Raw genomic sequence first — 13,339 nt, forward strand, 5'->3', positions numbered from 1 at the left:
AAAAAAAAAAAGAAGAAAATTAAGAGCTCAAAAAAAAAGTTTTCCACGTTTCCAGTTCCCTGAAACAGGCTGCCAACCTTTTATTAAATGAATAAATAAAACAGGTGGGATAATTCCCCTAGAGTACTGAACATGTCTATTTGGCATCTCCAACTAAACTTTGTAACTGTGATTGGTTTTTCAGGGTTAAAATTCTTTGAATACAATAATAATGATTAATTTCCTTCATCCCATATTCCCAAAAAAAGCTGTTCTCAATTAAACCCCTAAGAGCAAACAAAAGCTTCAAATATCACAGTTTATTCACAACCTATTTTAAAAGAGGAAAGGACACATTGCAGCCGACAGACAGAAAAAGAGGAAGAAATCCAAAGTTCCATTTATTCTGTGAAGGATTTGGAATTACAGAATAAACAAGTGCAAACAGCCAGGAAGCAACTTCCAAGTCAATAATGATAGATTTTATGATAGAACTCTACAAAGATAGAATGAGCTATCCACAGTAAGTCTCAGAGGCTAGAAAAAACTTTGGGAAGGAGTTTCATGTTTAACCCCTAATAAAACTAAATAATCCTACCTATTCTGTCTACAATCCAGCCAGCGGGGAACAAGTTGATTTAGCTACAGGAAGTACTGACATAAACAGGAACCATGGAAATACTTTGTTGTTGTTGTTAGAGGCCCTCAAGTAGGTTCCGACTCATAGCGACCCTATAGGACAGAGCAGAACTGCCCCAAAAGGTTTCCAAGGAGCAGCTGGTGGATTCAAACTGCCAACCTTTTGGTTAGCAGCTGATTTCTTAACCACTGCACCACCAGGGCTCCATGGGAATACTTTAGAAGAAGTAAACTGCTAAGTAAATTCATAAAATTAAGCTAGTTACGTCTTTAACCAACTATCATATAAACAATGTCTTGTTCATCTTGTTACACCCCAGGAAAGCTATACAATTAAAAGTATTTTAAAATAAATTCTTTGATTTTTAATCATAGCCAGCAGAGGTTAGAGATGTTAAAACAAAATAAAAACAAAATACTGTTCAGGAAATGAAAGGCAGATGAAAATTTGATGTTGTTTGAAGGTAGTGGCAACTGCAGTGACATAATAAGGTGAAAGCATGGGAGTAAAAGGGGTATTTTCCCATGGAGGAAAAGTCACAAGAAAGATAATAAAGAGGTAATACGTTTGCTGGATTCCAGGAAGCGCTTGAACATAAGTTAGGATGCAGAAAACACTAGTTCTAACTTAAAATTCAATATTTGAAGTCATACAGAAAAGAATGATCGAGTTATGAATTACTTGAATGACCTGATATTATGACTGTTGGCATTTAACTAGGCCATGTTCAATGCAATGAATAAACTATGTCATTTCTAATTACTTCCTTACATAGTTTGTGCTCCAAGATTTTCTCAGAAAACAGTAAACCAGATTCTATATATCACTATGTATGTTCTTCTGGAACTTGTTTTTTTAATTCAAATTTGTTAGTAGGATTCATCCATTCTTTCACATGTAACAGGTAGATCATTAATTATTCCCTGCTGATTCTATATCATTTTGAATATCTTCCTGTTCATATTTCTCTGTCAAAGGGCATTTAAATTGCTACCACACCAGCAATTCTCTGAGCATTTCTACATGTGTCCTGGTGTATATGTGCAAGTTTTTCTCGGGTGTAGTGAGGCCATAGGGTAGGTAGGTGTTCAATTTTACAAGAAAATGATAAATTGTTTTCCAAAGTGGTTGTTTCATTTTATACATCCATCAGCAACATCTAAGATCCACATCTTCTCCAGTATTTGGTATTATCAGAATTCCTATTTTTAGACAATTGAATGAATATTAATAGGTATCTCATTGTGATTTTAATACGGTATTCACTTGCTAGCTAATAAGATTGAACATCACTTTATATGTTTACTGTTTTATGTGTTTATGTGAGTTTCTACTAATATTTTTTGCTGATATTTCCATTCAGTATTTTATTATTGTATTTTACTATTGATTTGTAAGGATACTTTAGATAGCTGGAGTTTACTCCTTTATTAACACAAAGATATTGTGAGCATCTTTGCCCAGCTGAAGACTTGTCTTTCCATTTTCTGTCAGGTACCCTTTGAATAGCAAGATTCAAATTTAAGATATTTGAATTTATTAATATCTCCTCTTACGTTTAAGACTTCATTGGTATTATTAAGAAAACCATCCCTATCCAATTTCACATACATATTTATTTATATGTTTTCTTCAGTGTTTAAGCTTTGCTTTTATATTTAAATATACAACTGGACGAGTTGATATTTGTGTAGGTAGTAATACAATTTTTTTCCATATGTACAGTCAATTTTCCACCTTTATTTTTTGAGCATTTCTTCTTTCTTCATTATCTGCCATACCTCATCAATGATTTATCAAAGTCCTGTATTTTCCATGGGTCTGTTTTATACCATCTATTCTCTGTTCAATTTGTCTATCTGCACAAACACCACACATTCTTAAGTACAAACACTTTTTTATTGATATATGATAGTGTAAATTTTCCCTCCAATACACTCGATAAAAGTGGCCATAGTGGGTATCCTTATTTTATTCCTGATTTTGAATGCTTCTAATGTTTCATCAGAGCCCTGGTGGCACAGTGGTTAAGAGCTATGGCTACTAACCAAAAGACTGGCAGTTCAAATCCACCAGGCCACTCCTTGGAAACCATATAGGGCAGTTCTACTCTGTCCTATAGAATCAACCGGATTCCAACGGGTTTGGTAGGGTTTGTAATGTCTCCTCATTTAGAATAATACTCACTGTAGCTTTTTGGTAGCTTTTTATCAGGTAAAAGAAGTTCATTTCTATTCCTATCTTTCTACCTGTTTTTATGATGAATGTGTGTTGAAATGTATTAAATGCTTCTGACCAAAGAGTTGATACTGTGGTCTTTGTCCTTGAATCCATTCATGTGAAAAAGAATTTTTAGAAACTCTAATATGAAACCATCCTTGCAGCTCTGGGATTAAACCCCTACACACAACTAATTTTGGTTTTCTAATGTTTAATGAAAATACCATGGCTTGGATCAGGCACACCTTAGCCCTGAAAGTGACATCTTTGCTTTTTAACACTTTGAAAGGTTTTTTGTAGCAGATTTGCCCAGTGCAATACGTCATTTGGTTTCTTGACTGTTTCTTCCATGGGCGTTGATTGTGGATTAATGCATTTGAATTAGGGTGTTGGCAGAGAATATTAAGTATACCACGGACTGTCAAAAGAACAAACAAATCTGTCTTGGAAGAAGGATGCTTCTTAAAAATGAGGATGACAAGATTTCATCTCAAGTATTTGGACAAGTTATAAGGAGGGACCTGTCCCTGGAGAAGGACATCATGCTTGGTAAAGAAGAGGGTCAGCGAAAAAGAGGAAGACCCTCAATGAGATGAATTGACATGGTGGCTGTAACAACGGGCTCAAACATAGCAACGATTGTGAGAACGGCGTGGTTTCCGGCAGCATTTCTTTCTATTGTGCATAGGGTCTCTATGAGTCAAAACCAACTCGTTGGCACCCAACAACAACAATGCTTTATGAAGGATACATGCATATATATTCATGAATAAAATGGGGCTGTACTTTTCCTTTCTTTTGTCATCTTTGTCCAATTTTAATCTTAATGTTATACTGACTTCAAGTACTCCTTTTCCTTTTTAAATTCTCTCGAAGAGCTTGTGTAACATTGCAGTGATTTTTTTTCATGAACTTTCAGTAGAGCTCAACTGGAAAATCATGTATACCAGTGTTTTGTTTGTGAGAAGATTTTAATTGCTCAATACCTATAATAGTCTTAGGTCTATTCAGGCCTTTTTTACTTTTCTTTCCATCAGTTATGATGTCATAATTTTCTAGGAATTTTTCCAATTTTGCTCAGTTTTCAAATGAGATGGCATATAGCTAACAATAATATTCTCAATAAATGTTTAATGTTTGCCTCATCCCTTTTTTTTCATTTATATTATAATTTAAAATTTTCCCTTCTTTTTTTTTGTCCCTATTTTGGCTTTGTTAGTGACTTTTTTATCTTTGTTTTTTAGTTCATTGATTATGCTCTAATCTGTATCTGCTTCCTTCTACAATTTTTGTTTATTCTAATTTTTTCTTAACTTTTCTAATTGCCAGAATTTCTTCTTTTATAAGTGAGCCTTTAAGTGTATATAAGTCAATCATAAAATCACTTTTGTTATACCCCACAAATTTTGATATGTACCATTATCATTCAAGTCTAACTATTTTTTCATTTTCATTATGATTTCCTTTTGACTCATGAATTATCTGGGAAGGTGTTCGTTAATTTCCAAACACATAAGGATTTTTAGTATGTCATGTCATTATTAATTAGTTGTGTTGAGGTCTGAAAACATGTTCTCTGTGATACCTATTCTTTGAAATTTGTTGAGATTTGCTTTATGCATGGTTTTTAAATGTTTCATGTGTGTTGAAGAAGAGTATATATCCTCTAGTATTTGGATACAGAATTTTATATAAGACCATTTTATGAATTTCTTAAATGTGCTGTTCCTATTATCTGTATCTTTTGTGATTTTTTTTAGGTCATCTTATTGAAATCTTTTATTATGATGGTGTTTTCTTCTTGTAGTTCTATCAATTTTTTCTTTATATATGTTGAAACTCTTTATTATATGCATACATGCTTAGAACTATTATATATTCCTTTTCATCATGGAGAAGACCTGTTGATCCCTAATGATGTTTTTCATCATAATGTCTGTTTCACTGGTCATAAATATAGTTGCATTGGCTTTCTTTTGAGTTAGCATGTGTTTGATGTATCTTTGTCTACTTTTATTTTCAACTTTATCGTGGTCTTCTATGTGTGTTTCTTATAAACAGAATGAAGCTGGATTTATTTTTTATAGATTGTAGCATTCCATTTTTCTTTATTGTGAAAACTGATATTACTTGGACTGGTTTCTACATCTTACTTTTTACTTTTCTGTTTCTATTTTTGTATTTTGTGTCTTTGAGGGGACTAACAGAGTGTTTTCACTGTTGGCATTTACTTGTATTTTTATTGTAGTTGAGTTTGTTTTACCTTTCTACAAGTTTGGAATCTATACTCTCTATTTCTATTCTCTCAGTGAGTACTCTAGAAAATTTATCAAGCTTATTTAACTTAAAGTTTAAAATTAAACAATATTTTGTTATCTCCTACAAGGAGTCTTTAGCTCTAATTTTTCTTCTCCACACTTACTTCCTATTGTTGACCATATATAAACTCTATCTTAAACTCACAAATTCAACACTATTATGATTTTTTTACAAACAATGTCTATTTGGATTTATGTTTACCATTTTATTTATTATTCCTTTATACATCTCAAATAGTCATTTTAAGATTATTTTTCATATTCTTGAATTCTATTATTATTTTAGAATTTGTATCTAGGTAGTAAATTCTGGAAGTTTTTATCTCTAATATATTTATTTTAGGATCCTTGGTGGCACAGTGATTAAGCACACGGCTGCTGACTGAAAGGTCAGCAGTTCAAACTCACCAGCTGCTTCACAGGAGAAAGATGTGGCAGTCTGCTTCTGTAAGATTACAGCCTTGAAAACCCAAGAGGGCAGCTCTACTCTGTCATATAGGGTTGCTATGAGTCAGTTTTTGTTTTGGTTTGTGTTTATTTTACAATGAAAGATAATCTTACTGGATATAAAATTATGAGCTGACAATTATTTTCTTACCACATTTAAGAGATATTATTCAATCAATTTGTGGCTTCCATTGTTGCTACTGAGAAGCTGGCAGTCATTCTTTTATTCCTTTATAGACAATCTACCCTTTCTGTATGACTGCTCTTCATATCTTCCTGCTGGTGTTTTAAATCTCTCTTTCTCTTTAAATACTCTCTTACCTCCATTTCCTCTTCTCTTCAGGACACAAACTACACATATAAACTTTCCCATCCTATCCTCCATTTTACTTAATCACTCTTTGATATTCAATATTCTGTGTCCCTTTGATTCATTAAAGTCTTCTGATATATCTTCCTATTTACTAATTTTCTCTTAAACCATATCTAATCCATCGTTTACTTCATCTCAACTCATTTGAAATGACTGCGTTGTTATCTTGACAATAATCTTTTTTTTTTTCCTAATTCTGTAAGTTCCATTTGGTCTTTTAAAAACTTCTTTTAAAAATTTCTGATAGTTTTTGGTGATATCCTCATTTTATAAAATGCAACCTTTATTTCTTTAAATATTTTATATATGACTATATTTATATTGTTGTCATTAGGGGTCGTTGAGTCAATTCCAACTCATAGTGACCCAGTGTGACAAAGTAGAACTACCCCATAGGGTTTCCTTGGCTGCAATGTTTACAGAAGCAGATCGCCAGCTATTTCTCCTATGGGGCTGCCAGGTGAGTTCATACTACCAACCATATACTATATTCTATATCTACAATTCTAAAGTCTGTTCTGTTTTACTTGCGATAAATCTCTTGTTCTAGGTTTTTTGTTTGTTTTTTCCTGCTGACTCTCTGTGATAGTGGTGTGCTTTCTAATGTGTTTGGAAATCTTTATCTGAAAGTTCTTTGCTTGTTCATAATATCTGGAAGTACTAGGGGTATAACTTGATGGAGTTTTCCTCTGGAAGGGATTTGCTTCTCCTCCTGCTGCTTGCCAGGGGTCATGCCTCACTCAGGGCCAATTCAGTCGCTCCCAGAGATTTGAGCTGAGAAAGAAAATCTCAGGATTCATTTCCCCACATTGGTGACATTCCAGTGTTGTATATCCCACAGCAGTATCTCTATAACAAGATGATCACAGGGCAATCCTGCCCCTCTTTCCCCCCAGGTGCTCACCAAAATAAGTCAGACCTTCTGCTTTGATTTCCCACTCTTCTAATTCTCTATTGTTCCCTCACTCGCCCTCTGTCTGCACTGACTCATGTCCCAGTGGCCCTGGATACCAAGTCTTCATGCTCCAAATCCTGGCCACAGAAGCTCTGATACACGCTAGCACTGGGCTCAGCCCCTAATCTTCTGGGCTCAGCTCATGTTTGCCAGAAGCTTCTCCTAACTTTTGTTGTGACCATCTATGCCTCAGAGAATGTGTCCTGTCGTGTTTTTGTTGTAGATCAAGATAATCCTTCACATTGTTATGCTTGTCAGAAATGATAGAATTTCTGTCCAATTGCTTCTCTTCCCTCAGTGAAGTATGAAATGAGGTCATCAGCTATGATATCTATATTATTAAGGATTAAAATATGATAATCAAAATAACTTAAGTGATTTTCAGTTAACTATACACTTCATTTAATTTGCATGGATTTGAGTCTGTGGAAATAAATAAAGGAAGAAGAAATACACAAATTTAATATAAATTGAACAGTTAGAATTTCAAAAGACCACAGAGGTTATTTTTTTCTAACCCATGAATTTTATAAACAGGAAATGAAGCCAAGCAATGTAATTTGATTTGCCCAAGACCACATAAAAGAATCACAGACAAGACTAGAAGCCCTCCCTTTTAAATGTTCCCTTTATTCTATATTTAGCAAAGTCATGAAATTTTTAAATATAATTCAAACTATTGTTATTGCTTTTGTTTGCTTCTTTGCCCCTCAAGTAGAAATGGCCACAAGAAATCAGACCACAGTGACTAAATTTACCTTGGTTTCCTTTCCCATTGCCCAAGAGCTTCAGATTCTGCTGTTTGTTGTTATCCTGCTGGTTTATATGCTCACCATAATAGGAAGCTTTATCATCATTCTCTTAATATGGACAGATAATCGTCTCCAACCCCAATGTACTTTTTTCTCAATAATTTGTCATTTTTCGACATTTTGTTCACAACTACCATCGCTCCAAAGTTGCTAGCTTGTCTCTTAGAAGAAAGAAAAACGATATCCTTTGCTGGCTGCATCATTCAGACATATTTCTACTTTTTTCTGGGTACAGTGGAGTTCATCCTCTTGGCTGTCATGTCCTTTGACCGGTATGTGGCCATCTGTAAACCTCTGCACTACACTATCATGAACAGTAGCGTCTGCTTCCTGCTGGTTCTGGGCTGCTGGGTGGGAGCCTTCCTGTCAGTGCTGTGTTCAACTGTTGTGGTGTCCAGACTGCCATATTGTACTGAAGAAATTAGTCATTTCTTCTGTGACATCACCCCTCTGCTACAGGTGGCCTGTATTGATACTCATTTCATTGAGATGATAAACTTCTTCTTATCTTCCCTTGTGGTTTTAAGTTCTCTGGTGCTCACCACTGTGTCCTACACCTACACCATCTCTACCATCTTGCAAATACCCTCAGCCCAAGGACGTCAGAAGGCCTTTTCCACCTGTGCTTCTCACATCACCGTCATCTCCATTGCCTACGGTAGCTGTATCTTCATGTATGTGAGACCCAACCAAAGCCATTCACTAGATTTTGACAAAGTGACTGCTGTCCTCACTACAGTAGTGACCCCTCTTCTGAATCCCTCCATTTACAGCTTAAGAAATGAAAAGGTAAAGGAGGTCTTGAGGGAGACAATGAGCAGAATAATTTCATTACATTCCAAAGGAACACGACACTAAGCAATTTCAGTACATCTACACTTCCTCTCTGTGGCACTTTGTTCTGTGACAAGTAGTGTGAGAATCTACAGGCAGGACAAGTAAGCATCACACACCATCAACTGTGAAGTATTGTAAACTTGTTTATAGAGAAACAGAAAAAAGTAAGGATTCTATGTTTCCTCAGTCTTTGGAATACTTTGCATATAATAACATAGGAAAATGTCCAGACCCTGAGTCCTAAGAGCACTCTGTTTACTTTACAAGGCACATGTGGCTTTCAATGAGATCATACATATAAAAGTAACTTTATCATCACATGTAGAGAATGGTAGAGTGGAAAGCAGGGAGTTTTCACCAGCCCTAAGGAGCTCCCCTTTTGATGATTATGTTAAGAAGCAAGATGTTTAATTCTGGTAGCCACTGACTTGACAACAGCTGGTTTTAATATGTCAAAGAAGCAAGTTTAAAAGATTAATGAATAAAAGACTATGGTATGTTCTTTCTAGGAAGAAGGTTTATCCTGGAAGATGTGTGCCTACTGTGGCATTGGGGGCCTCGAGTTATCTTTATCTAGTTCCATTAAATATTTAAGTTACTAACTTCCCTTGTTCTGACTGTAGGCTAACCAAGCACCTTTGTACCTATTTTTGCTTACCCATAAAGCTTGCCTATTTGGAGAAAACAATCTGATCAAAGCAAAGGATTATCTAGCCCCCTAGTCACTGTGGTTATAAATTAATTTCTATCGTATTTTGAGTCATGTGAATCCATTTCTGAATGATGTGTCTATTCAGTGTGATGACAAACAGAAATGTGATGACTCCATCAATGTAAGATTACCCTATAAAGAATCTATCTGGAAAGAAGGATCACCTTTTAAAGTTATTATCCTTATACATAACCATGTGCAAATTTCTTTTCTTCAAACTTTTACATTCTGATGAGGTTTTATTGGTCAGAAAGGGTAATAGGGCAGTTTGTCCAAAGTAGCCAGGAATGGGTAGGAAGCAAGGGGCTGTCAGGAAGCAATGTTAGAAAAAATAGATGTAACTATGGAAGTTCTCACCCTGTAGGTGGGTATCTTAGAGGAAAAGAAGGCTTGATATACATCAAAGACAGTTAGGTGTTTAAACACAAAGTGTAACCTTAAGAACTGAAGCTGAATTCAACCCAACAAGGTGAGCATCAAACTGCTATTATGAGGAGAATTATAATAACATAAAAGAAAACAAAAAAAGCGGTTCCTAATGTCCGAAAGGAGTCCCTGGGTTGTCTAAATGGTTAAACACATGGCTATTAACTGAAAAAGTTGGTGGTTTGAACCCGCCTAGAGGTGCCTTGGAAGAAAGGCTGGTGATCTACTTCCAAAAGATGATAGCCACTAAAAACCTTCTGGAGCACAGTTCTACTCTGACACACCTGGGGTTGCCTTGAGTTAGAACTGACTCAATGGAAGCTGGTTGGTTAGTTGGTTGGCAATATCCAGAATTGATCTGATGTTCACAGATAGGCCTCAATGTTATTACAAGCTGATCTGATTCTTACAGTTAATCCATATTTTTCTCCTGTAGGACATACACAGTCTCACAGAATGTCCACTTCAAAGTCACTGTGCAGTACAAAATGCCAAGCATCCTTTCTTCATAAATGAATGACTACTACCACTTTACCAATTACAGTGTTACCTCACTCTGGTTTTGCCTCCCTATATATAAGATGTATCAAGATGCCCAATCATAGAATTGCCCCCCTTTCTGACAGTACCCAATTCAGAATGAGCCCCCACTTCCTTAACCTTCCCCAAAAGTTCCCAGCCAAAACCCGAACTCTATAATAGGTTCTTTCTATCATCTTCTTTCTGAGACACACCATGATTCCCTATGGAGTACATTCTCTCTCACTGTGATGAGTAATAAACCCCGCTTGTTCAACTATAGGTACACATTCCTGGTGGTCTTTGGCATAAGGGCATTGACACATAGCAGGACATACCAAAAACAAACTCGTCACTGTCGAGTTGATTCTGACTCAAAGCCACCCTATAGGACAGAGTAGAACTGCCCCATAGGGTTCCCAAGGAATGGCTGGAGGATTTGAACTCCCCACCTGTTGGTTAGCAGCCAGTCTCTTAACCACTGCATCACCAGGGCTCCTAGCAGGACATAAGACCTGATAAAAGACACAACAAACCTTAGAGTCCCTGAATCCAATTTACAGGATATCTAAGAAACCCAGAAAGAGGAAAAAGTGGATAAAAATACAGGATGATGTAAAAGAGGCCAATGGAAAGGACTGAGAATCTCCCTCCTGCTCTTCATCACTTGATGAGTTTGACAATCCCTTAATAAGAAGGGATCAGCCATTAAATAAAACCTCCCCATATGATACAGATTTGTAGTGTGTCTTTATTGCCTAAATAAAGGGTTACATAAAGCTGTGTTTGTTTACCCACAAAATTGTTTTCATCTTTCTTGGTTATCAAAACTGCCTATGTTATTAAGCTCCATTCAGGTGTTCCTTTTCCCAAATACCTAAACGTAAGTGGGCAGAGCAAATATTTCCTTTTTAGTTGGTTGCCGGAGGCCTGTGAGCACACCAATTACAGGGAAACCTGTAACTCAGCTGGAATGAAAAGACAATGACCTTGATTAGGAATTGCAGATATATCTGTTTGTGCAACTCTTTGTAATCAGAGAAGTCCAATCTATTTTTATTTATTTTATTCCTCAAATCTTATTTTGATTTTTCATTTTTCCTTTGTATCTGTCTGTTTTTTTAAAATCCTATTGTCTTTAGGCTCTGAGGTTTAAAAGTTACATCCAAAGATATATGTTTAAATTCATTTATGGATTCAATCTACTACATTGCTCCTCATTTACTAGATTTTCTCGTGCTATTTTTTGATACTTGGAAAATATTAAATTATCTAAGCTCTTGACAGTTATAAAATCAATGACTTTATGTCTGTTTAAGAATCTTTTCCTTCTATGTTTTTCCCCCTACTTTTCATCATTGTCACCACTGGTCTAAGAGAGATCTCCAAATGTTCCTTAAACATAAGCTTCTATCCTATAGACTCAATGCTAAGTCCAAATTATTTATGTTAATGATTTTATTTTTCTATTCATGCACCTGATTTTGACATCCTGGTAAAGATATGATTCAGGTAGCTGTATCTGATTTCAGCAACATATTTAAAAATTCCTAGAATGGCCTTACTTGCTTTGAGGAAACCACATCCCATTCAGCTTATACAATGCAGGCCTGGAGGAGGGTAAAAATTATGTTCAAATAGACGGTGGAAGGTGCTTTCACTTTAGTACAAAGGATAGCACAAAGGAAGAACTATAAGGGCTATGGAATCCCGGTGGCGCAGTGGTTAAAAACTCAGGCTGCTAACCAAAAGGTCAGCAGTTCAAATTTACCAGCAGCTCCTTGGAAACCTTATGGGCCAGTTCTACTTTGTCCTATAGGGATGCTATGAGTTGGAAATGACTTGACAGCAGTGTGTTATAAGGGCTATACATGGACTGAAATATTTTTAAAAGAGATTTTCAATAATTTCTTAATTAATCCATAGTTTACTGTATTTGAAATGTTCTTAAGACTGGAAGGAAATACTCTTAATTAATTATTAACAGTGATTTCTTTGGGTGATGCTATGGGTGGCATTGTTTTCATCGTTCTACTTTTCTACATTTTCTGTAACAAGAATGTATAAAATTTTAATGTGAAAAACAATTGGTTTGTTGAATGAGAATTTTTTTTAAGAAGTCGGTGGAATTCATTTGTGCACTGATGCACAGGAACCCATTAAGAAGTCACTCTCATATTTTGTGATATAAATAGAAAATATATATTTTATTCTACTGTTTTAAACTCTCAAGGTTCATGCTCTTAAATTTGGTGTCCATTTCAGGAGTAGAAATAAATATCTAAAACTTCCTGCTTTTTAAAAATCCAGTTATTTTTTACCTTATTATTATAGTGAAATGTCCTAAGGATTTCCTTTCTCCTTAAGTTCAAAGTTTGAAAATTGATCATGAGGGAAATGTGTTGGACCAAAGTGACTGGATTTCAACATTTACTGGTTTCAGACTGTCTCCATCTGCAGCAAGTTAGTGATGAATTTCCTAAGTGGTCATGGTAAAGAATACAATAATCAGTCTGGTACATTCTATCTTATCTCCAGTCTAAATAAATCATAGCTTTGGGGCAGAGTTGAAGTTACTCATATAAAAGTTATAAACTAACCCATCAACAAGGGATGATTATCAAGAGATTCAGAGACCTATCTCAAGTGACAGTTCTATAAACTTAGAAAGACTGTATCATTCATGAATATATATGATGTACACACAACTTGATAACAACATGGCATACTTTGATGCCATGTTCCAAGTACATCAGGAGAGAATCTGAAGCTACATGATACACTGTATCTTTAACCAAAAATTTCCAAATAATTTTGAAAGCCCCCAAATGCTATCCAATCATCCAAGTCAGAAGCTAAAGTAAATCATAGACTCCCTTCTCAGTGTCCAAAATGATTTGTCAGGTCCTTTAGTCTACTTCTTATCTATCTTTCAAATCTGTTTTCTTGGCCCTGAACTTAATACTGTTTCAGAAATTAAGGCCTTTATTGTGCCCCATGGGATTATTGTAATGGCCTATTAATCAGTCTCCCTATCTCCAGCCTATCTCCATCTAATTAAATCTCCATGTTAGCCATAGTAACTTTCTAAAATACAAATA

The 13,339-nt window shown here is 35.4% G+C and overlaps 1 protein-coding gene across 1 annotated transcript; it reads left to right on the plus strand.

Moving 5' to 3' along the window:
* Positions 1 to 7,662: 7,662 nt before the first annotated feature.
* LOC101353453 (olfactory receptor 6M1-like) lies at positions 7,663 to 8,631 on the plus strand. The gene has a single exon (XM_012559250.2). It carries the CDS (start codon positions 7,826 to 7,828, stop codon positions 8,600 to 8,602), a length of 777 nt encoding a protein of 258 aa, XP_012414704.2. The 5' UTR covers positions 7,663 to 7,825; the 3' UTR covers positions 8,603 to 8,631.
* Positions 8,632 to 13,339: the final 4,708 nt, after the last annotated feature.

Source organism: Trichechus manatus, unplaced genomic scaffold (assembly GCF_000243295.1).
Source record: "Trichechus manatus latirostris isolate Lorelei unplaced genomic scaffold, TriManLat1.0 scaffold00227, whole genome shotgun sequence".
Taxonomy (NCBI): Eukaryota; Metazoa; Chordata; class Mammalia; order Sirenia; family Trichechidae; genus Trichechus; species Trichechus manatus.